The sequence below is a fragment of the Podarcis vaucheri genome (assembly GCF_965113315.1).
Source record: "Podarcis vaucheri genome assembly, chromosome: 12".
In the NCBI taxonomy this organism is placed as follows: domain Eukaryota; kingdom Metazoa; phylum Chordata; class Lepidosauria; order Squamata; family Lacertidae; genus Podarcis; species Podarcis vaucheri.
The window spans coordinates 33,708,706-33,734,261 of record NC_138750.1 but is presented as its reverse complement, the minus strand read 5'-3'; the positions used below and the strand labels follow the sequence as shown (position 1 = coordinate 33,734,261).

General features: G+C 42.8%; 1 protein-coding gene across 5 annotated transcripts in view; it reads right to left on the bottom strand.

The window, feature by feature from the left end:
* THSD7A (thrombospondin type 1 domain containing 7A) overlaps positions 1 to 25,556 on the bottom strand; it is a 272,706-nt gene that overhangs the window by 4,185 nt on the left and 242,965 nt on the right. For 3 of the 5 annotated variants that reach the window (XM_082193871.1, XM_082193870.1, XM_082193872.1), the window contains 11 exons: positions 22,677 to 22,830; positions 22,093 to 22,234; positions 21,185 to 21,300; positions 16,253 to 16,370; positions 11,775 to 11,920; positions 10,572 to 10,746; positions 8,352 to 8,525; positions 6,975 to 7,070; positions 3,242 to 3,324; positions 2,676 to 2,886; positions 1,539 to 1,626 (listed from right to left, as the gene is read on the bottom strand). In XM_082193871.1, coding sequence (XP_082049997.1) covers positions 1,539 to 1,626; positions 2,676 to 2,886; positions 3,242 to 3,324; positions 6,975 to 7,070; positions 8,352 to 8,525; positions 10,572 to 10,746; positions 11,775 to 11,920; positions 16,253 to 16,370; positions 21,185 to 21,300; positions 22,093 to 22,234; positions 22,677 to 22,830 — 1,503 coding nt within the window. Of the gene's footprint in view, positions 1 to 1,538; positions 1,627 to 2,675; positions 2,887 to 3,241; positions 3,325 to 4,962; positions 5,056 to 6,974; positions 7,071 to 8,351; positions 8,526 to 10,571; positions 10,747 to 11,774; positions 11,921 to 16,252; positions 16,371 to 21,184; positions 21,301 to 22,092; positions 22,235 to 22,676; positions 22,831 to 25,556 lie in introns of all 5 variants that reach the window. The other 2 variants (XM_082193873.1, XM_082193874.1) reach the window with 2 other exon arrangements.

The following is a 25,556-nucleotide window of genomic DNA, read 5'->3' as shown; positions in this document are numbered from 1 at the left end:
GAGCCTCCCACCTGTATTCGCTCTATAAGATGCACACACATTTCCCCTTACTTTTTAGGAGGGGAAAGGTGCGTCTTATAGAGCGAAAAATACAGTACTTGGCTGTTGCATTTACTGTATTTTTCGCCCTATAAGACGCACTTTTCCCCCTCCACAAATGAAGAGGAAATGTGTGTGTGTCTTATGGGGCGGATGCAGACTCCTTGGCTTCAGCGATAGCAACGCGAAGCCTCCGAAGCCTGCGCTCCGGAGGCTTCGCTTTGCTTCCGCTGAAGCCAGGAGAGTCTGCTCTTTGAAAGCAGCGCTTCCCCCATCACCAGCCCCAGAGGATGGGGGGCAGCGAGAAGGCGCGCGACGCCTTCCCACTACTCTCCAACCCTCCTTTGGGCTTTTGCGGGAGATGGGGGAATTCCCCCACCTCCCGCAAAAGCAGCGCTCTGCGGCTTCTGCTGGGTTTTCTACGAGGGGGGGATTCCCCCACCTCCTAGAAAAGCCCGCAGGAGCCTCGCACCCTTTAAAGAGTGCGCCGCTCTTGGGGGCTTTTCCCCGAGGAGGGAGAAGGGACTGACTGGCCATTTCAGTCCCTTCTCCCTCCTGGTCGAAAAGCCCGCAGGAGTCACGCGGGGCTCCTGTGGGCTTTTGCGGGAGGTGGGGGAATTCCGCCACCTCCCGCAAAAGCAGGGAGAAGGTCTTGAAGTAGCGCACAGGCTGCGTGCAGCCTGTCCGCTGCTCCCAGAGCTGCGGGGGGGGGGAATCATATTTTTTTCCTTGATTTCCCCCCCCTGAAAACTAGGTGCATCCTATGGGCCGGTGCGCCCTATAGGGCGAAAAATACAGTACTATTTGTCTGATTCAAGTCAAAGTTCTGATGATAGCTAACATCCAACTCATATTTGTATCCATTAATTTTGAATGGTCTTTTCTGGATTTGAGCAAAGATTAGATAGGAAAACCCAGCAACCAAAAGTTGTAGATTGTAGCTTCACTGTAATGTTGGGCCCAACATAAACTTAAATAGCTTTATAACCCACCTACATTAATACAACAGGTTCAGTACAAGTACAGATGGTGTTGTCATATCTTCTTAAGTGAATTTAAAAACAAAAAGCATAGGCATTGTTATTGTTATTAAAATCAAGTACCTTTTCCCCTTTTCTTTTTGCTGAAAAAAATCCAGCAACAACAATGAAATGTAGAACAAACAGATAAAAATAGCAAAAAGGTCTGGTTCACATTGTGGCAATAAAAACTAGTTTTGCAATGATCACTTAATAGACATTACTAAGGTGGATAGAATAAACTGATTTGGGGCAAAACTGTAGGAATATACATGGATGGATCATGCTCACTACTTTTATAGTCTAAAATAGCCTTCCTCAACCTGATGCCTTCCAAATGTTGTTAGGGCTCCAGGTCCCATGAGCCCCAGTCAGCCTGGTCAAAAGTTAGCATGAATGGTGGTTGCTGTCCACAATGTTGGAAGGCCATCAGCTTGGGGAACACTAGTCCCAAAAATAATAAATGACTAAAGAACTCACCAGGCTAGATATACCATAGAAATAATAAAGATGAGCAAAACAAATGCACCAGCAGCTACACCATAAACCCAGGTCTTCAGCTTCCCATCTAAAAAGAATGAATGTTAGTCATTAGTCTGCAAGTTAGTACTCAACAAAAGAAGTTTTAAAGCTTGTTTTAATAAAAAGGCTTTCACACAGGTATGGTTAGTGATATCGTTCCATATTGCATCTTGGATGCTGCATGAAATTGCTTATCTGACATAGCACCTTTCCTTGCAACATCAGTGTGCAATGTGTCAATACAAAAAGGGCCAGAGAGTGAAGAGCAAAACCTGCCCTGTTCATTCTGTGAACTCCAGTGGTAATCAAGGACTGATAAGATTCAGAACAAATACAGTTTGTGCCTAGAGCCCAGATAGGTGATATTACAGAACTTTCTCCCCCCCACTGAACTAGATTCCCATTAACACTATTGATCAAACTACACAACACCTTCCCAGTCGGTGAATGTGTTTAGGGGCTCCCGGCAGTCAGAGGGGCAACTTCTACTTCAAGCCTGTGCCTGCTTATTCAATTTAAGTTTCATTCTGAAATCTAACACTTTTAGTTAAAGAACAGTCAGTACACATGTAGGAGTACACAAAGAACTAAAAGATCATAACCAAAGGTGATGCTGTGGTCTAAACCACTGAGCCTAGGGCTTGCCGACTGGAAGGTTGGTGGTTCGAATCCCCGCGACGGGGTGAGCTCCCATTGCTCTGTCCCAGCTCCTGCCAACCTAGCAGTTCGAAAGCACATCGAAGTGCAAGTAGATAAATAGGTACCACAGTGGAAAGGTAAACGGTGTTTCCGTGCGCTGCTCTGGTTTCACCAGAAGCAGCTTAGTCATGCTGGCCACATGACCCAGAAAAACTGTCTGCGGACAAACGTCGGCTCCCTCGGCCACTAAAGCGAGATGAGTGCCGCAACCCCAGAGTCGTTCGCAACTGGACTTAACTGTCAGGGGTCCTTTGCCTTTAACTTTTTATACCACTTCTTATTCATGCTGTTAACAGAGGGGATAAGCTGTTGGCTCTTCCTGCATTAAAACTTTGCAGAGGCCAGAAAAACCCACAAAAGCACTTAGCAGCACTAACTATACATGCGAGACTTCACCTGGTCCAAAAGGCTGCAGGAACCAAGTCCTTCCTCGTCCTGATTGGGGATTGGATGGCTGTGTGGGGTTTACAGCTCGACTGGTTTTTACATCTCCCTTTCTGTCGTCCACTGTGGGGATGACTACCACCGGGATGAGAGTGCACTGCTCAAGTGTGCCATTAGAAGACATTACTTCTGTGTACCCTTCTTCACACGCACATGTTCTGGTCTGCAGAGGAACAAGCGTTTTACATACAGTTGCAAATCCACACATCGCTGAGCACTACATGATGTGTCATGGAGCAATTTAAAAAAGGCCACTCTCTACCACGGAAAAGCTGTGGTGGGGGGAAGATTTCCCAGAGGCAGTGGGGAGAGGTTTAGCTATGTCCACCCAGCTTCCAAATATTGACCAACTAGCTCAAACATTGTTTTTTATCTCCAAGAAGTACTGGGGTTCCCTTTTGAGATTTTACTTGCAGCTAAGCATCTTAAGAATGCTGTAGTCCCCACAATTCAATATCATGCACCAGCATGTGACTGGAGCCACATGCTGGATGGGTGGCTTGTTATGATACACATACCTCACTACAGTAAGAATAGGGCTGGCTGCACGGTGGCTTACATGACCTGTCAACATCTGGCTGGCGCATCACTAAGCAGCCTCCTGCAGAACAAAAACAAATCACATTTTGACACAACTGTGCCTCTGAACTGAGGAAGCTAATTGCTGCAGCTAGGAAAAGTGACATCCCATAATGGAAGAGGATGCTCTCCCACTCCTTCGCAGTTTCTCCGAGGAAGGACACAGCAACGGATGGATTTACTGGCATCGCTCTATGTCTCATTAATATGTCGGTGTGCCAGATGCCATTTTCTTCTTTACGGCTCACACAGGTAATTGGCTGTGTATGTGAAAATGTGCAGGGGATAATGGATGTTGAACTTTGAGAGGTAATTGTGTTCTTGGCAGGGTGGCATTAATGCCGCTAACAGTACTATTGTCAAACATGATACATGGGAGAAAACATATTCACTACATGATGAACGTCCTTTGTCTTGATCCTCCAAACACCGAGCAAATTCGCAGCCCCCCCCCACAAGCAAGAAGGGGGTAGGTTACCATGCAACGTTTGGGAGAAACACCGTCTCCACTGTATGTTTGGCTTTGTTATACTACTAGCATAGACCCATGGGTGTAGCAAAGGGGTGCAGGGGGCAGCTTTCCCCCCTAACTCCTCAAAACATATTGAAAAGCATTAAAAATAATTAACTGAGGCTCTGCACTGCCCCCCCCGGCAGAAGCCTCCTCCCTGACAAAAGCCTGCCCCCCATCACAATGTCCTCTTTTTTTGGGGGGGGGGATTTTTACCTGTGATCTTCCAAAAAAGCTCAACTTTTATGGACAATCTCCTAAAAAAAGCTCAGACCCCATCATCATGTTTTGTTTTGTTTTTTACTTTCCATGCTTCTCTGAAATGTTCTTGTTAGTGGAAAAGAGAATTATTATCTCTTAAGGCAGGCATAGGCAAACTCAGCCCTCCAGATGTTTTGAGACTACAATTCCCATCATCCCTGACCACTAGTCTTTTAGCTAGGGATCATGGGAGTTGTAGCTGGAGGGCAGAGTTTGCCTATGCCTGTCTTAGGGCGAGACCTTTATACTTTATAGTGCTATGCAATCTTAAAGTAGGGGGGTGTTGCTGTTGGACTCCAACTCAGGTCAGTCCCAGTCAGCAGGGCCAAGGATGAGAGATAGCTGGAATTGCAGTCCAGCAGCATTTGGGGGCTCACATGTTCCCCATCCCCTTCCTTAAAGGCTGTTGCATGCATGGCAAGACAACATGCTCAAGACTAGAGTGAAACAAATAACTGAAAACAAATATTTTGGTTCTCAAGAGTTGATATTTCTTGGTGTTCTGCTCTTAATTCTCAGTAGCTAGAAGGTTATGTATGTGGCACAGTTATTGTTTTAAACCAAAGAAGCACACACAGGCTTTCATCATTGTTTTGAGCCAGGATCCTTATCGTTCAGTAGTACCCAGTTTGCCCATTTCTTCCTCAAACAACTTCAGCAGTACAATGTAGCTGCCCGCTCAATATAAGTTTGCTGCTGCATCTTGAAACAGCCATGCCCATGTACTGGTGAGAAACAATGATGAAGTCCTGACAATAACAGATGCAATTAGATGCAGTTAGGTAGCTGTATGTTAACCAAGGGATTAACAGAGAACCAAATCAGTCTTGCTAGCTGGCGAGTGAAATGGAATAAATTCTGAATGTCCTGGCAATAAGATGCACATGCCTGTAAATGCCCTTAATGCAAAATGTCAGCCATCTGGGGGGCTGCAGGAGGAAAGAGCAGCTTCATCACCCGTTTCATTTTGAATTAACGTATCTGTAAAAATAATACTTGGATATAAGAATGCCGCTCGAAACCATTATGCTGTGATAGAAGTAGAACATGTGAGAAACACTGCTCTATAAGCAAATACAAATGTCAATGCAGTTGAACCGAGTGAGCTTCAAGATAGCACATAGACATTCTGACACTGCTACAGAGAAGCATTACAGCATCAGTGCAATGTTTTTAGGCCTAGCCCTCTTACTTTCAGAAGACTGCACATAATGTCTGTTAAAAAAAAAAGCAGTGTAGAATGGCTATCCATGAGGTAATCCTAGCCTTGGAATGAGGAAATAAAGCTTATGTGAATAGTGCTGTAATCCCCACCCCCACTGCTTTCAATAGGAAATCCTACTGTTTACAGCTGAATTGGGGAAAACATCGCTTGGGTTTTCTGCAGATCGTTCCAATTCAGCAGTGATCAGCAGGTTTTCCAGGGGAAAGCAGAGGGGCAAAAAAGAAACCTATTTAATCCATGACTAGAAATCACAGGATAAACAAAAGTGTGGATGGGCCCTGAGTCTAGATATATACAGGCACACCCCTTATCCTAGATATATTTCTCCTCATTTTCTAAAAACCAGAGCCTTATGCAGATGTTAGAATCATTGGTGTTGAGGCAGGTAGTCTTTCTAGTGGTGGCCCCTTGAAAAATGAGACTTCTCCTGTCACAAGTGTGCTATTTTAAATGCTATTTCTTAGTTTGTGCCAATTGTTATGATTATATGCTTTTATATAAAAAAAAATTTACATAGTAATTATAGGGTTATATCCAATGGCAACTTTCTCTTAGCAGAAAGCACTTCCACTCTCACAAGGTGGGATATCTGGTTTTTGCCAGTTTCCACTGCTCACTTACTTCCCTGAAAAGTTGCTCCTAAGAGTTGCTATGTTACATGGAGAGCTGCCGCAGGTGTGTGTGGTGGTGGGGAACAAGCAAAACTCATGTTGTGTGAGTAGAAGTGCTTTTCTCCAAGGCAAACTTGACAGTGGGTACAATCCATCATTTTTATTGCTGGAAACTGCTTTGAGGATAGCAGCTGAGAAGCCCATTCTAAACCTTTGAAGACACAACCCAGCCAAAATGTAATCCCACCGACTTGAATGGGAAGCAGTTTTAGGTGTGCTAATCTCTTTGAAATCAACAAGACATAGAAGTGCTTTAGGCTTGGCTGAATTTTGACCTAACAAATATATAGAAGTGGTAGAAATCTGTTCCATGGATGTGCTCTACTGCTCCCAATCCATATTACATCCAAAGCTAAAGGAGCTAGTTTGCTATGGTTTGGCTTACACCGTAACTAGCTATTCTCAGGAACCCAATGCAAAGCTAATAATCACAAGCTTTCATAAGTGCTCATTAACATTTTGTAAGAAACTTCAATGAGCTCTGAAGCACATATATCAGTGGAACTTAATACCTGTAGTCTGATCGTAACAATCCTTTAATGACTCTTAAGTAACCTCTTGCAGCCTATCATGTCAATAATCCCTGGATTAATGTTGTGTAAGAATTCGCTAATTTCATAAGCAATCATAAACACTAATCACATGGTGTCTACCACTGACATTATTATTACTCACAGAAGCAACCCAAAGCAACTGACAACACAATATAAACACTAAAAACCAATTACAACAAATCAACGCCCCCCCCAAAGCCCCCACATAAATACAAATAAAAGTCAGGTGTTGCAGAACCCGTCCCATTAAAAGAGGCCTCAAGTACTTTAGACCCTTCAAATTAAGGGCCAAAATTCCAGGTTAAAAGGAAGGTTTTTGCCTGATGTCAAGCAAGCCCTGCTGGGGGTCCCAACACAGCACCCCAATCTAGATCATAGCAAAGAAATATTTCTACTTTTTCTGAAAAAGGTTCAGTGTGTTCAAGATTGTGAAAGGGGAAGAACGCTTACCTGTAACATTCAATCCATCTGACCTTTGGCACCATACTGTTCGAGAAGATCCCTTCCATGGGCTGGCCATCCATTTGTATTCATAACACTGACCATCTGAATTGGAAACAGTAGCACAGTCAGAAATCCTCCATTTGGCTTGAGAGAAACATAGGGAACTGCTTTTTACAGAGTTGGTTCATCTAGCTCAGCATTATCCTCACCAGCAGTGAGGAATCCTTGGCCTAGTTTAGCCTGACAGCACCTACAATTGGCCCAGGAGGCCATTTCTAGAGAATTCCACCAACCTGGAATCATGTGACATGATTTGACATAACCTGTCAGGCAAGCATAGGTAGAACACTGGAGAAGTCTGTTTCCCCCCATAGCCTTTGCTAGCAAATCCCACCTTTTTCTCCCTTCTCAGTCAAGTGAAGGGGATAGGAGAAAAACAGGCACGTTTTGCAAGCAAAGGCATCTCACAGCACTTGGCGAAAGGATGGAGTGGAGGCCACTTCAAAGAGTGCTTTGCAAGTCCTCCCATGTTTCTTGTTCAAACTTCCAATGCTGGGTTTAAAGAAAGACTTGCAAAGCCATGGGGAGGGTTTTAACTGGTGGACAGCCTGTCAAATTTGGCTGGTGAGGCTGATCCTGATAAAAAGGTTCACCACCCCTGCTCTAAACCTAAGGAATCTCCCAAATCTGCTCCCTATGATTGTTAGCCTGAGCTGGAGACCTTCTGCATGCAGTGCATGCTCTACAAGCTGAACATTGTTCCCTACCTCTCCATCTCAGGGCAGCAGAGTCAAAATCTCTATCCTCTGTTCTTGTTTCTGTAGAAGCACATTGGTTCCCTGTTCTATTTTTTCCCTGCTCAATGGTGAGTTAACAGAGCACATATACAGTGGTACCTCAGGTTACATACGCTTCAGGTTACAGACTCCGCTAACCCAGAAATAGTGCTTTAGGTTAAGAACTTTGCTTCAGGATGAGAACAGAAATCGTGCTCCAGCGGCGCAGCGGCAGCAGGAGGCCCCATTAGCTAAAGTGGTGCTTCAGGTTAAGAACAGATTCAGGTTAAGAATGGACCTCCAGAACGAATTAAGTACTTAACCCAAGGTACCACTGTACAGTCGTACCTCAGATTGAAGTTGCTTCAGGTTAAGCCTTTTTGGGTTGCGCTCTGTGGTGAACCGGAAGTAATGGAGCTCATTACTTCCAGGTGTCGCTGTTCACGCATGCGCGGAAGCGGTGAATCGCGACCCGTGCACACGCATGCACACAGGTTGCGTTCACTTCAGGATGTGAACGGGGCTCCGGAACGGATCCCGTTTGCATCCAGAGGTACCACTGTACTTTAAAACTGTCACTCACTTGCCTATAGATTTTAACACTCACCATTACACTGTCTTGTTTCCAAAACTTGCTCTGGGCAAAGGTGTTGATTATCTAGGTCCTGAATGATCACTGCTCGAGATCGAACTTGTATTCCCCCAAAGCCAAGATCTTCGCCATTTACACAGGTCAACTGACAGAGGCTCCATTCTGCCCACTCCTTTAAGTAACAGTCACCTGCCCAATAATGCAAAAAGTATTAATGAGGAAGTTAATTAACAAGAGGGATTTGCAACATTATGCCACAACCTTAGTCTTAAAGATTTGTATAGGATTATTTGGTTGCAAATAATGGATCTCCTGCCCCAGCATAGTTTTTAATAAACCTCACCCAAGCCCCAAAGTGATGGCACAAAAAGACTTGGTTGTTTGAACTGATAATCTGCTCATTGGTATATCTGGTATTTCGGTATTCACGATCCGAAAGCAGCAAAGAATATATATCACACCCAAAGCTTTCTTACGGCTTCAGAGCCACACAAAACACAGCATGTTAAGTGAACGTGGGTTTTCTGGAAAGTCAGCTTTGCCAATCGTGCCCTGTGTATGGAGGCCATAAAGTGAAAAAGGCATCTAGGCTTGCAAATGAGTTTGGAGCTTTAATTATTTTAGCAAAAGGACTATTAAAAATTCATGTTGCCTTACATTATGTTGACAACAAATAAAATCAACTTCATGTTTAACAGGATGCCTTAATGAAGGGGATTTTATTTGCTAACATTAAGGACTCGCGTAAAGAAATGAATTATTGAATAAACGATGTATGTATAATAGAAGGGCATGTAGTGTTCTTTGGAAACATTAACTAGAGTGCATCATTAACCCATCCCCAGAGGGCAGTTAATCTTTTCTTGGGTGAATTGTGGGGCCGTTCTAGCAAAGGTCACTTCCTCTACAAAATTATGAGTGAACTGCAACAACATCCCACCCCCCGCTCTCTATATTTTAAAAGATTATCTGTTAAAGAGCAATAAATTTGAGCTTGAAACATTGTAGCACTTGTTCAAATCTGCTGTTAGGATCCAGTACTGAGTTGACATTAGAGAGCAAGTTTTGTTAAAAACTTTATCTGAACCTACAGCCCTGCCCATAATCATTCTTTCAAATATTGTTATAAAAGCCCCAAGAAAGCATTTGATTCATAAGAGTGATCTTAGATTGGCTAATAGTGCCCATATGGCCAATGCAGGAAGCATCAACTCCATTCTAATGGGATTCATTTGCCCTTAGTGATGTCAGCATGTAGCAAAATCTTAGTTTATTTTTATATGTATACAAACATTGTATGCCTCTTTCCAGCCCTAACAAGAGTGCCAAAGGCAATTTACATCATCATTATTATTATTTTGTCATCATTAAGGACAATAATGAACACAAAACCAGTTTAAACATTGTGGTGTCATGACCCCAGATTGGCCTAAATCGCTTGGGGAGGAATGAAACAGAGGGACAAATAGCAGCAGCCAAAGGGCGAAACAGCAGTTGTGAACAGTAATGAACAGCCATCAATGTGTAAGATTAAGGGCTTTTGGATGGGGGAATTACCTTCACCCAAATCAGCACCTGGTGGAAACTGAAGGACAACTAGAGAACAATTGGCTCAGAGCTATTAGTACAGGCTGTAATTGCTTCTGAACCTTTACTTTTAAAAGGTGGGTGGGAAATCACATTAAATTGGAATAATTACAGGCTAAATCCATCTCAGGTGTTCAAGGCCCTGTGCTAGCATCAGGACCAAAAGCAAAGCTTGCTCCTTCTCTCCTTTGGCTCCAAGTTGAAAGCAGGAGGAACTACGGGAAGGGAGTTCACCCTTGAGCCTAAGCCACAGCAGGTCTGAGAGCTCACATCAGCCTGCTGCTCTCTAACACTGTTTGCTGACACTTGGAGCATGAGTACTGCATCCATGTGCAACCTTTGGGCCCTGCTGAGTTTGGGGCTTCTTAAATGCAGGTTTTTCCTGCATACCGTTGGGTTCGCTCTCTTATAAGGATCCAATCCTGCCTACTCCCTTTTGTCTGGGTTTCCAGTGCAACCGCACAAGGGGCTACATAATTTGCTGGTAAGAAAATATTAGTGTTACAACGATAGATCACATTCTTATGAAACTGAGTGGGCAGAAGACTCCTCTGACTTGCTGTAGCATACAGCAGTGCAATGTGGGAAAGAACATAACCTTCTAAGGTTCAACAGAGACTCATTATTCATGCAAACACAGCTGGTCACCTGGGCAAGGTAGGGTACAGGTTTCCTCAAGCACCATTTTCTTATTGCCATCAACAACCGGCTCAATTTCCCCACAAAATTCTTCATCCACTATTTTCCCAGCATCATCGCTGGATCCATCATAGACCACACAGGAAATGTTTCTGACTCTTGTCCCTTCTCCACACTGAGCATTCTGGAAGAAGAGAACCATAAAAAGAATTAAGTTGCAGGTGGAGAAAGCCAATGCTTCTACTTCCTCACTAGGGTGAAGAGAATTCCACAAATGTTCATTGGGACTTCTCAGCTGGCAGGCAGCCCAAGTTTATCAATCCCATTTAGCTTGCCAAAGTTCACATGATTTGTGGTAGCCAAGGCTAGTGCTTCTGCCCTATCTTGTTTAGTTTCTGATCTCTTAGCATTCTGGCATCTCCTTAAGCCTAGCACAAAAGAGATCTGAGAGAAATCAAGCGGTGCATATTTTCTAATTTTATGGATGACAATAGGCATACTTTCATAGTGAACAGGAAAACAAAAATCTTATCATAATGTATTTACTGAATGTAAAATAACAGAAAGTCATTTTACTCAATCAACATTCAGTGGGTATGTTAAGTTTACTTTTGAGTGTGGAATTTCCATCTGGAATCATGTAGGCTTTCTGATTAAGCAAAACCCCAGATCTTTTAGATCTGTTGCCTTGAACCATGCTACCACAAATATTCAGAAAGAGGTTGCACCATGCCAGAATGTAGCTTTTTGTAAACTGCTTTGTGTGTTTTTCTTACACTCTAGTAGCATATACATTTGAAGAAATGAATAGAATAAAAGTAAGTTTGTGCTCCTGCATTAAACTTTCCTTACACAAAGAAAGCCAGCATGTCAGAGGTAAGACTCAGGTAGAATCTTTCCTTCTGACACAACAGCTGTGTAATGATGGGCAGATAGTAACTTTGCTTATTCAAACATGGATTCTGAAATGTTATAGTCTTCATGAGACGTTCCTTGCTAAACACTGGAAACTGAGTCACAAAAGTGAGACAGGATGGTTTCCATTTCACTTAAAAAGTCTGAGCTAGTGCTCACCTCACCTTTTGATACCTCATTAGAATGAAGTTTAGAGGTACTTAATAAACAATATAATAAGCCATTTGTGTGTGTGTGTGTGTGTGTGTGTTTATCTGAGGATGAGCTAGAGGGAAAGGCTTCAAACTTTTGTTTTACCTCAACTTTGCATTCAGCCCACTGACTATACTGCCACCGATAACAGGGCTTTACGGGACATGGCTTGAACTGCTCCATTAGCGAAGGACAAGGTCTCCCATCACCTTGGAAAGGTTGAATAATAGTTCTCCTGCGTATCATCCTTCCTTCAAAACACACAGAGAGGGTAGAGAAGCGAGAATGTAACAATGGCATTAGTCTTATGCATCAAGGAGTCTCAGCCTCTGGCTTTCATTATTCAGGATCAGGATTAATTTACTTAATCCAGACCTTGGTCTGAAAGCAATAAGGAACAGGTTGTGAATGTGTGTATAGTTTCAGCTCCCACCATTGGCCTTAGGTTGATGGGAAATGGAGGTGAACAACACGTGGAAGACCTCTTGACATCAACAGAGATTAAGGAATGAGTGAAAGGAGATCTTGTGCCAAATCAATCTCCTGGGTGAATGAGAGAAATGCCAATTCTTAGCCAGAGGCCAATATGGGTTCTTCATGTTGTTGGGCCATACTGGGGCATCCAAAGGGACAATTTGAGTTGTGGTCTAAGATTTTGAGGGGTGGGGAGGGGCCTGTCAGTATTTTGCTTACTATGCAACTCTGTGCTACGCTATGTATAGTGATGGTCATGAATAACAATAATAATCAGAAGAAAAAGAAGAAAATGATGAAGTTGGGTCCAGAAATCTGTCCACAGCGTAGGCCAAAGTTGGCTTTGCCTTCCTATCCTCACCCCAACAACCCTAGAAGCCACCCATAAAATGCTCCTTATAAATTGGGGTAGCCTGTGACACAAGGGGCTAAGCAGAAAGGAGGAAGGCACAGAAAAATGCATGGAATCATTTTCTATGTATGGGGTTGTCATGGCCCACTTCATTCAGAAGGGTCTTCCAACCCTTGGAGGTGCCTTTTCTAGGAGCTTGCAGGACTGCTAGGGGGAAGATGGGACAGAAAATCAGCTGCTGCATGAGGGTGGATCTCATGATGATAATTAATATGCGTATTAAATAGGAAGTAATTGTCATTGACCTCAGAAGAATTGTAAAAACTTATTTAGCATTGGGTTGTGAATTGCATGTATTGAATTGTCTAGCAGAAAAACTTGTTCTGGTACTATTATAATTATAGGAATTGCACCTCGTCCCAGTTTTCTCAGAACTGGTTTTGAGGAAGTGGTGCCATGCCCAAAGAAAACAGCAAATAAGTTCACTTGCTATGAGCTAAATCAAGTCCCATTTCATGATTGGAACTGATCCCTCTAGGGATTTTATTATGTACACTCTTTTGTTAAGTTGTTTGCAGTTCTTATTCTAATAAATAAAGTAAATAAATTTGGGGTAAGTATTAAGGGCTTAAAGAGTTTGCAACCTGTGCCTGATGATGACAAACTTTGTTTACAACCACAGACACACATAATGTTTTAATGGGGAATCAGTGGCATCTTCCTTCCAAAGTCAAAAGTTCCAAACCTAGGAGCATTTAATAAAGGTGATTCATTCACATTATCTTTCTTTGGTTTAGATATTTGTTTAGTTTATAAATTCTTTGATACTCCCCCCCCCCAATAGACATAGACGTCTACTAGTCTCACAAGAGAAAAAAATACTTAGAAAGCAGAGGGAGGTTTGTTTATCCTCTTTGTCTTCCCAGACATTATTATGAACCGAGAATTTTCAAAGAAGACAGGATATTTCAACAAGACTTAAAAGAAAATTAAAGCAGTGTGGATTTAGCAGCCATTAATCTTCAGGCCAGCTAAGGCAGAGACGCTACTCAGGCATGCTGGAGGACCCAGGCTCTATTTCCAAGGACTTACATTCCTTCGTCCCTTTTGTGATCCTCTGGGTTGATTCTGTTCCTTTCTTCCTAAGGTATTACATTTCATTACGGAGACAGATGTCACTACAGCACTAGCACAAGGATGAGTGTGCAAGAGTGTGTGTGACTTGTAGTAGCACTAAAAGGTTCATTGACCAGTGATAGCAATAAAGCCTTATTTTAGCATCTTGTTTCATCTGAACCAAAATGCACTGTGGTATTTGACACTAGAAGTAGACACCATACTAGGACCACGCCGTACTTTCTAGGTACAGGTCTGCACTTTAAAGCTCCATGTCTGAACAGGGTTTTTTTGGGGTGGGGTTTGCTTTGTTGTGGTGGTGGTGTTGTCCCCTCGAAAACCTAAATTTTACCTCTGAAATGAAGCAAAGCAGCAGTCTGTGGAAAACCCGGTTGCCATTTGCTCCAATTCAGCAGTGAAACATGGGTTTCCCCAGGGAAAGCGTTGGGACAAACAAGCAAGCAAGAAAACCACTAGAGCACAAAGCCCAGGCCTATGCCTAGAAACGTAACACAAAAGGAAGCCTGGATGAGCCCTTAGTTAAAAGGCATAATAGTGTTATAAAAAGAGAACGATTAGAATCATTATTTTAAAATAATAAACTACCTGTTGCCTCTTGTGCAGCTGTAAGACTACTTAGGTTACATTCCGTCCCCAGAGGAATGGAATTTTATAAAAGCTTCCCTTGAGAGTCCACTGAGTGGCAGCAGAGCTATATTAGAAGCTAGCTATAATCCTCTGCCTCCTGCTGAGATGCTGAATAAGTCAAATGCCTCTAGCCATGAATGCAGTTAGTGCACGCAGTGTTGTGGTGTGATGCCCTTCCCAACACGGTAGCACAAAAGAAATGACTACAGTGGTACCTCGGATTACGCTTCAGGTTACAGACTCCGCTAACCCAGAAATAGTACCTCGGGTTAAAGACTTTGCTTCAGGATGAGAACAAAAATCATGCGGCAGCAGCGGGAGGCCCCATTAGCTAAAGTGGTTAAGAACAGTTTCAGGTTAAGAACAGACCTCCAGAACGAATTAAGTATGTAACCAGAGGTACCACTGTATCTTGTGTATGTGGTGAGGGATGAAAATGTCATATAAGTGACCCCAAATACATATTGATGAACAACGGATAGCTTAGTCGGTAGAGCACGAGACACTTAATCTCGGCCATGGGTCAAACCCCATGTTGGGCAAAAGATTCCTCCATTGCAGGGGGGTTGGACTGGATGACCCTCGTGGGCCCAACTCCACAATGCTATGATTCTGTGATTTAGACTATCATACCTTGACTTGGAAAGCAAAGATATGAACAAGCCTCATTCCCCTACATGGAGTGACTTCACGCGAGTTGAGCGACAAGCCAGGAAAATGCAGTCAACTATAGTTTCCTGTTATGCCTAGATTTGGAGACTATGGTTAATGGCTTCCAGGCAAGCCAGAACATTAAGCCAAATTTAAACCATGGCTTAACATCCTGGCTTGCAAGGAAGCCATTAACCATCATTTCCCAGTTTGGAGATAATACAGTGGTACCTTGGTTTACAACCATAATCAGCTCCGGAGGTCCAGTTGTAAACCAAAACAGGTTGTAACCTAAGGCATGCTTTCGCCAATGGGGCCTCCCCCCCAAAATGGGTTGTAATAATAAAAAAATGGATTGTAATCCAAAAAAAGGGACACACACTTCCAGGTTTGACGCGGTTGTAATCCAAAATGGTTGTAATCCAAAGCGGTTGCAAACCAGGGTACCACTGTAGTTTACTGCAGATTCCTGCTTGTTTCCCCTGCTTTCATGAAGCGAGAAACAGAACAAAAGTATGCCACGCAAGAGGCTTGTTCAAATTAGGATGGACAAGATATGATTGTCCACATGTGGCCAATGTCTACCATGTTGTGGTTGCCACTGGCTGTATGCTTTCATCGTTGCAGAGTTTCGACCATTTTGAACTAGTTTCAGATCCTGGTTAAATGTAACCCTGGTTACGGTTAACCATGATTAAGGATGGTGCCAACCAACAGCTTAAGTGGGGAGGAGGAATTTGCTCTAGGGAGGAAAATAGCTACATGGAAAGAGTACAGGCAGGCTCTTGGTTTGTTAAACCAGGTTCTACAGGAAACTCTGTAACATTTGAATCACCTACTAAGGTTTCTTGCCTTACACATATTTGTAATTGTTCAGCACAATTTAATTCTAAGCGCAAACAGAACTTTGTGTTTATGTCAATACATTCCTAAGATTTTCTGGAATCTACAACCTGAAAAGAGATGCATTTATAACAATCTATTGATGCTAACTGAATTTGTAGGAAAGCAGCCTAACACCTTTGGGTGCTTCTCAGGGCCTAAAATTGTTTTATGTTTACTCTGATCTGCCAGTCACAAATATAGTCCCCTGCAACAGTTTCATGCAGAGTTTTGCCATCTCTCATTTCCATTATCTAAGTCAGAAATGGATTTTGACAATCCTGATCCTCTTAGCACAAGCGTGGCATAAGGGAAGCTTGCAGGCAGGCAAAGCAAACCTCCCTAACCCTACAAATCTCTTTATCCAAGCAATTTCCCCTTCTGTTTCTCAGTGGCTGGTATGAGCTGGAGGCTCATGTTTTAAGACGTTTAAGCATCAAAGAGAATCTCCCAAACTTACCGGCTAGGCCACAAGCCTGAGAGCACTCAGACCACGGAGACCAGTCTGACAGCTGGCAGTTCACAGGGCATTCTACCACACAAGATGTATTCATGTGCCAGGTCTTTTCCAAGCCAAGCTAATAAAAAATAAAAAAGAATAATTCTTCTATCAATAAGTCAACATGCAAGATGTTCATGCCACTGGATAACAGCTGAATTGAAGGTGACCACTCCTTTGAATAGAAGTTAATAATTATGAAGACAAAAGAGAGAGAAATCAACTGCATAAATGTATGAGTCAGTAAATGCTTGTTCAGAATTGCAGCAATTCATATAAGAACTTAAACATGTTCCAAATCATTGAATAAGATATAGACAGACAAGTGGGTTGTCAGGGGGTCTTTTCCACTGGGCCCCTGATCTCCTGCCTTTCCCTCCTTTTTTGACTAGTACATGATGGCTTCCCCTCTCCTGGGCCTACATATTCAACTATACATAGAAGAAACTAGTACACACAGGTTTTATGCAAATTTGTGTCACTGAGGATCAGTGAAGGAACATCATTTTAAGTGGTATGTCTGAAATTTAGCACAGCTGTTAGAAGCTACCAGCTACACTGTGCAGCTATAATATAGGCATTTAACATCCATCTACCCATCAGTATAAGACGTGCGCCTGCACATTCTGAGCTGAACAGTTGCAGCATCATTAACAACCACAAATGAGGCTGGAGACCTCTCTTCTGTTCTGCAAATGGCACCACCTGTTATTTCACTTCTGAAATCTCTAAATAGGAAAGCTACAACAGTAGTTTCAAACTCTATACACACAGACAGCTCTACACACTGCAATTGCCCTAAGAAATATTTGTGCTATGCTAGTGTTTCCGCAGCCAACCTGTATTGTGTGGACATCACGTGTAAATGTGCAGAAATGCTTTTCCATCACCAACATACATGATTCTGGGAAATCTGACTGAGCCAGATTTTCAGACGAATGTGCTAATGCTAAACAAATTCCCAAACCTTACTCAGCTTAAACCCTGAACTTGCAGAAAGCCAGCATTCATTCCTAGCACTTGGCTATTAAGCAGAAGGTCTGAGGTGGCTGTAGACATAGCCCCCTAAACAGCAATAGAACAAAGTATAAGAAAGACAGAGAATAAACTGATGTGCATTCCCAAGTCTAAAATCAAGGCCCAGTTCTTACAGCCAGCAGTTGTTTTTTCTCAATTGTGGGCGAGAGCTCACATGACTGAATGTTACTCCTTCCTCCCAAAGCCCGCATGTTGAAAACCAGGTGCCAGGTTGCAGGCTGTCTTCACATGCAATGCTAAAATATGGGTTAGTGCTATGAGCTCTGTGAGCTTCAGGACTGCACACTCCCCTCCTCCTCTCTCTTCCAGAGTGGCCATGAAGGGATCAGAAGTTCCCACTTCTGTTTCTGATCGGCCTCGGTTTAGTGTTATGTTCAAACCCTAATCTTAACTATGATTTACTAAAGAAAGTCATCTTCATAAACCATGGTTTAATGCAAACACTTTAGTAAACCAGTTAAAACTAACCATAGTAGGTTTGGATGCAACAATATGCTGTGCTTAGTAAAAAAAAAAAAAAAAAAACAACCAAAAAACCAAAACAGAAGCAAAGATTTCTGAATTCCTAGGGTGAACTAGAGGAGGAGGGCAAAGCACATAAGTCCAACTGTCACACAACCTCACCCTTTAACACTAGACACAGATGCCTGAAATCCTCATTTTTATGTACACAGATTTGTTTGTTTGTATGGAGGACAATAATGTGTATTAGGTGATTTTGGTATACTAATTAACACCTGCAAACCATTGTCTCCATTTAAGCCCAAATGTATAGAAGTGAACTTCTTGTTAAGCTCCTATGCAGCAGGTTCATGCTAGTCTCCAGTATGGCAATCTCCAAGTCAACAGAAGAATGCCTTGGTAGACTGAAATGTTCTCTCACTGATTTCTGAATGTTTTCAGTGTTAGTGCAATCATTCACAGGACGCAGTTCTCTACCTAAGGGAGATTGCCAAAAAAAGTCACTTCATAATGTGAAAGATGATAGTCTACCCTAAGATCTGTGTAAATGTCTGGGATTTAACAAGATATCTCTGCCTAAACTCAGCAGGAATTGCATCTCCGGTGGGTTACTTTTTTAAAAAAGCGAAGCTTACCTGCTGATAGCCTGTTTGTAAGAAAGGCACAGAATGGCAGAGAGAAAGCTTAGTTTAAACTCCTCTGATTTGTTAATGTAGGTAAATGAGCAACAATAAGCTTCTGGGTATTTGAACAGCATGGAGTCTGTCCTGAATTTAAATAATTTGAATTTCAAAAACCTCAAGGAACTGCCAAGGAAAGTTTTGTGATGTGTTAATTTTGGAACCCAGCAGAGATCTACTAGTGTTCCGGCTGTTCTTTGAGATTTTGTGATAAGCAACAATACACACTGAAAATATGCTGGGGGGGGGGCGGCGGGAATTAATTAAGCCTGGCAGCAATAAGGATGTTGGAGTAGCTTACTTAGCAGATTGGTGGAGACTTTCTGAGATAATCAAGGATGCATTAAGACAACGACAGTTTATACACAAGAGTATATATTGCAGTGAACATGGGTACCTAGGCAGGATCTAGGTTTTTTTAATCCTAAAAAAAATCTAGAGGGGGTAGTAGTCAGGTTTTACTCAGAGTAGACCCATTGAGATTAATGTACCTGATCGTTCTCTTGAGATTTTATCAAGCAGATATATCAACTACGGTACATTTTATTTGACGTTTGTTCTGCTACAGGGATAGGGCACCTCTGCCCCACAGTCCAATCTTAGCCCACCAGGGGGCTATAGTTTTGTCTGTGAGGCCACCTCCTCCTGTCAATCAGTTGGTGCCACTGGTTAATGTCAGCTGATGGTTCAGGAGGCGGGGTTCAGTTCTGCTAGGCACTGGCTGGGGTCCTTGAGTAGTGGGGCCATGGTGGAGATGGTGGGGCTCTCAGGCCTACCGCCAGTGGTAAGGTGGATGTTGGGGGAAGTCACACTCTGCACAACCATTACCTGTAACTTATTCATTTATTATAACCTTATATCCTGCTCTAACCTGAGGCCTTAAGGCAGCCAACACCAGTTATAAATGAAACAGATCGGTCTATGTCCCTTGCTTACCATACAGTATAGGCAGGACAGAAAAATGGATGCAGCAAAGAAGGAATGTGGAAGCAGAGAAAGCAGGACATTAAAATATTGATCACATATGACAGTTTGAAGGGGGAGGCAGTTTAGAAGGGGAGATTCAGCCCCACATGAGCAGGTGTAAAGACTCTTCTGACTTCCTGCTGAATTAAATCCGCCCTAGCTTATTGTTTCGGGGAAGGTATTCATGCTTCTCTAATGTCCATGTCAAGAGACACACTTCATATCATGTCTCATTAAGTAAGCAATATAAAATAATACAAGAGAGCCAGGTTTTGTCGTGAGACATATGTACAGGCACACACAAACACACAGCTCTCATTAACTTCAATAGGAAATACTGGCAAACATCCAAAGGAACTTTCCCCGCTGCACCTAATACTTTAAAATGCAAATAGACCCAACCACATTTGCAATGTGCACAAGAGTAAAGTGGTTTATGTGCAAGTATATCTTTCATAAAGAAGGAAGCATTTACTTTCCCCAAACTAGTAGATTCAATAGATTTACAATATATCAGCACTGAATAAGTTGAGATAGTGAGTGCAAATCTCACTTTGTCCATAGCAAACTTTAGAGCTTTTGCTGTCCTATTTATAGTGACTGAAAGTCAACCTAGTGCTATTTTGATAGACTTGGAGATGTATTAAAATATTGCTGCTGTGCTGTTCATAAAACCACAGATTCTGGAGTCTTAAGACACCATCAGCCAAACTCTGCTTCACACAGGACCTAAATGGAGCTAATTCACATTCTTTATTTGAGAGTAAGCACATTGCTCCTTTCTGGGGCCTGTCTTGACTTATTCCTGCGTTTTAGTGATCATAATGTGCATCCGTTCTGATTTGTTGTTCACCCACCTATGGCTGTTTAGTTGTGCCTAACTGCAGGAACATTCTGGGATTACTAGATTTTCTTGTTATCCACTGACAAGCTTGTGGGATGCAAAACCAACCATGATTCAAAACTACAGCGTCATCTGTACAGAGGAGGCGTTGAATGGGCATGTGAAACCGTTACATGGAGGAGAGATGGAGAACTTGTGGCCTTGCAGATGTTGTTAGATGCCAGCTCCCATCAGCCCCAGCCAGCATGGACAATGATCAGGAATAATGGCAGCTGGAATCTAGCAACATCTGGGAGGTCACAGGTTCCCCACCCCAGTTTAACCGTTTCCTAGGTGAGGGTTAATTTTTCAAGCAGCCTTATGTACAAGCCATGCTCATTTGTTAATGCCGCAGGCTTCCCCAATATTATTGAAGAGGTTCCTTGACTTACAAACCTGATTCTGAAAAGCTGGCATTAACCCTAGATACAAGAAGAAATGAAGAAAAAGAAAGGACACCCTGAACGAAAATGATGTTGGCAGATGTCCAAAGCACTACAAAGGAACCACTTCAAATTAAAATGGTGATTACCATCCTGATTAAGATTTATGATACTTATTCACCTTGATTGCTTATTGTTCCCAAACCATTACTTTCAGGAGCTAAAAAAAAAAAAAAGCAGCATACCTTTGTGGTCACACACTTATGCAAACAGGAAATTAAGCGACAAAACCACTGATTATGGCACAGGCTTTTTTCAGGGGTACTTAACAGTCCTCGAATAACACTGAGAAGCATCTGCCAGAGTGTAGCTCCATGCAGCTCTGTGCCAGTTGACTCCATGTCTGAATGAAAGCACTTAGAGATGATGGGGATTATTTACAGGACCGGAAAAAGGAAGAGGAAAAGAAACACCCACCCACCTTTTCACAGTACTTCAGGTCAACCGACTTGCCATCACTGCGAACACAATCAAGCATCCTTGTTTTGATCCCGTTACCACAGACGGCTTTCTCACTTAGCTGGCAGGTGCTCCAGTCTAGAGGTAACAAGGGGGTAGGGTGGGTTGAATAGAGGAGGAAGCCATTGAGAAAGAAAACACATTTCTCACTATACCAGAGTGAACTAGGATACAGTAAAATGCAGTAGTGGCCTGTGCAGCAGGACAAAGATGCAGAACCAGCCTGGCAACACCGGCATCGCTACACAGCCTGTTATTGCTAAAATGTCACCTCCCACTAATGTTTCATTCAATTCCATTTTCCAAATTCCAGTAACCAACAGCAGGCCTCTTATACAGCTTACTAGGAAACTGCAGCCAACAACAGCCCAGTGGAATCCAGTGCATGCTTACTCAACAGGTTTCCCATTGAGTTCAATGAGGCTTATTCCCAAGTAGGTGTGCAAAAGATTGCAGAGGAAAATTGCAATCCTCTAGATGTTTCTCACCGTGGTGTTTACTGGTCTTGTGAACATGCATAGGATTTCAGTGCAAATGATGCTTCTGGATCGAAAAGATCAGCAGTACAAAGAAAACAAAAAAGCTTGCATCGTATACTAATAGCAAACACAGTTAGTACCTGAAAACTGGAACTTGCGCCAACAAAATGGCACCATCCATGCACAATGGGAAGGGCCTGGAAGAACCCCACAGCCTAATGAGGACTGAGCATGCTCAGTAGCCACAGAATGCTAGCTGAGTATTGGAGCGGGTGGGGGAGACAATGGAATGTAATGTAGCTGTTGTGCTGGCTGGAACCCTGAAGAGGAACACTCCACACTGCAACATCTTGTTGCAGTTCCTACTTGTCATCTTAACTAAGACCAGTACCTGTCACATTGTAATCATAGTGGTAGCAGTTTTTGTTCAGGCTGCAGGGTTCTGTCTCCACGGCAGCAGGACAGGGCTTTCCTCCTTGAGGTTGCCTCACGACTTCCGCTGTTCGTTCCCTCACACTGCTTCCATTACATGGCTGAGAAAGGAAAGGACACATCCGTTTACTCTGATACACGTAATATGCTGGTGGAACTTTGTTTTATTTTATATGTTAGGTTTTTTAAAAAATAGGCCATCGTTCTATTTCCCAAGCACCACTCTGGGTGGCTTACGGCGATTTCGAATCAGAATACAAATAAAAAACATACAGGCAGGGTGAAACAATTAACAATACTTAAAATGAACAACATGGAAAAAAACACATTAAAAATGCACTCAAAAGTAACCACGGGTATAAAAAGAAGTGACCTCCAGAGACCAAGCTTTGCAGGGGGAAACTTATGGGATAAAAACATATTTACCAGCTGACAAAAGACAGCCAGAGAGGCACTGAGTTAGGCTGAGCAAGAAAATTCCAAAATGCTTAAATGCTAGCTTTCTTTTCTCTCTCTCTCTCTCTTCAGTAGCATATGCCTTACCAAGGAACACCAAGACCACTGGCCCCACTCAGACATGACACAATCCTCCGGGCATGGCAATGTGCACTTTCTAGCACCAATGGGCATCTCTTCTTGGTCACACAGGTAGTCTTCAACCGTGTCCGAAGGACCATCCATTGTGTTCTGCATGCATCTGGAAAAACAAAGCCCATGCCTAAATATACATGTAGATTATTATTTTTGAATAGGCTGCCAATGTACAGTCACATTGATTTTTATGTATACGTTATAGAAGAAAGCCAATAGACACAGGACTTTGCAGATTAAGAGAAACATGCAGGGGTCCTGCTCCAATCTAGGGCAGTGGTAGCCAACATAGTGCCCGCCAGATGGTTTGGGACTTTGTTGTTGTTGTTGTTTAGTTGTGTCCAACTCTTCGTGACCCCATGGACCAGAGCACGCCAGGCACTCCTGTCTTCCACTGCCTCCCACAGTTTGGTCAGGCTCATGTTTGTAGCATTGAGAACACTATCCAACCATCCCGTCCTCTGTTGTCCCCTTCTCCTTGTGCCCTCCATCTTTCCCAACATCCGGGTCTTTTCCAGGGAGTCTTCTCTTCTCATGAGGTGGCCAAAGTACTGGAGCCTCAGCTTCACGATCTGTCCTTCCACTGAGCACTCAGGGCTGATTTCCTTAAGAATGGATACGTTTGATCTTCTTGCAGTCCATGGGACTCTCAAGCTTTGGGACTACAGCTCCAATAATCCCTGGCCACAGGCCTTGCTGGCTGGGGCTGATGGGAAATGTCGCCCAGGAACCTCTGGAGGACATCACACTGGCTAAGGGTAGGACTGGGTAAATGTGCACAAATGCAGCTGCCCATATTTAGGTTACTTGCTGTCAGGGATAAGCTATGGAGTGACCCTGGATCCTGCAGCATCGATGCAAAGGTAGCCTTGGTTCTCTTCATCCACAGGTCTTCCTTCTTTAAAGCAATTTGAACCTTATTTGAGCCAGCTTATCTGAGGGTTAAGATTGCTTTGCTAATTACTGTACTTCACTAGTTCCTTTATATGCTCACCAGTTATTAGCACTTCATATAGCCTATGGCTAAATAAACCCTGACACCAACACCAGATTAGGTGGTTAAGGCCCTGTTTCAGATTTCATCCTGCATAGCCTGTTACTTATGTTTTCCTGCCACTGTGAATACTAGTAGCAGTGCTCCCCCCTCTAGGAGGTCTTCAAGGGTATCCAGTACTGGCACCTTTTTGTTTGTTTGTTTGTTTGTTTGTTTTGTTACTTACTGTAACAACTTCATGGTGAGTACCAGCACCTATTTTTCGGGGGGGGGGGGGAGGAAGCACTGACCAGTAGTAATTATATTAATTATATCTAGGAGTTATTTCTACATCAAGGATCATCATCCAGTTTTCTTAAATTCAGCTTGGTGAAATAAACAAAGATTTCTGGGGTGGGGAAGGGGAAGTAATCGTAATGCAATGTGCAAACACACATCTGAATTATGACTAAGTTTGAGTCTCACACCAGAAGGGGCAGTATACTGAACTGCCTTCAAATCTTGGCTGTACTCAAATGCCAATATTGGCAACTCTTTCAACTGCTGTTTAGCCCATCATTTCAAGCTGTCAAGATTCAAATCAGAGCATCTTTACAATGAGGTGGTCAAACTGTGAACACAGGGCTTGGAGACCCTCTGCCTGCACAAAATGACTTGATGAAATTTAGCATTTAAAATTCAGGAAGCGAAGGTGTTTCTGGATTTTAATTCTACTTGGCTGAGATTTCAATATTTGGAATGAAAAATAGACTCCCCCCCCCGCCCCACATTTGGCTTTGATGGTACAGACAAGATCTATTATCTTTCTAGGTTACTATACTTCCTGCTTTAACATGGGGTAGAGCAGGGCTATAGGGAGAACAAATTATCAGTAGGAAAAGGAGTATCTATCATAGTTACTATTGCCAATTTCTTCTTGCGGAAATTTGAAAGCTAGGAAGATGGCATTCCCCAAATAAATCTTTCGTAGCTTCAAAGTGAGCCTCTGTTTTGAACATAACCTTGTGAAACTTGACAGCAGAATAATATACCTGTGGCAGATGAAAATGAACATTTGGCACTTCACAGCAAATGTTCCCAACAATAAAGCGCTCATTAGGGCGCTTGTCATTGAGTCTCTTGTCATACCAGATCATAATTGGACACCTATCATACTGAGCCACCATGATTCCAAAGGCACGCTTAAAAGCTCTGAAATTGTGCATGAAACAGGAACGAAAACACAGCAATGCCCCCCTCCCCAAACCGCCCACGCTAAGCCAAGTGGAAGTAAACTCCACTGGAAACAATGGTAACTTTTTGTGCCAAGAAAGAATGGGTAAAGGCAGAAGGAAAGCCAAGTAAGAGATATGCTTTCCTTCTGCACACTAGTTTTTATACTGTCTTTCAATAAATAAATTCCCAGGGCAGTTTACGTTAGGGTTGCCATACATCTGGAATTTTCAGCTCCCTTAAACAGCTTCCAGGCAAAAATCGCTGAAATGTCTGGAACAATCCGGACATATGGCAACCCATGTTTGGTAGTGTAGTTTTTGGCATTTTGATCATTAACAGTGGATCAAAAGCTTACTTTTTGAAATACTGTACCGTAGTACATAAAAAGAAAACAGTGATTCAAACAATCATAAAAATATGAGAACTAAAGGGCAGCAACAAATTTTTAGCACTCGGGTTTGAAAATTAGGACTAATTAAATTAAATTTGTATAAATTGGGTTTCAATTTGTCAGCAACATCGCTAGTGTCATTCACTTGAGTTGTTGTACCTTGGCTTGCCAAGTTTCCAGAGAAATGAAACTTTCCCACCCCTTTCATGATTATACAATGGCATCTGAAAAT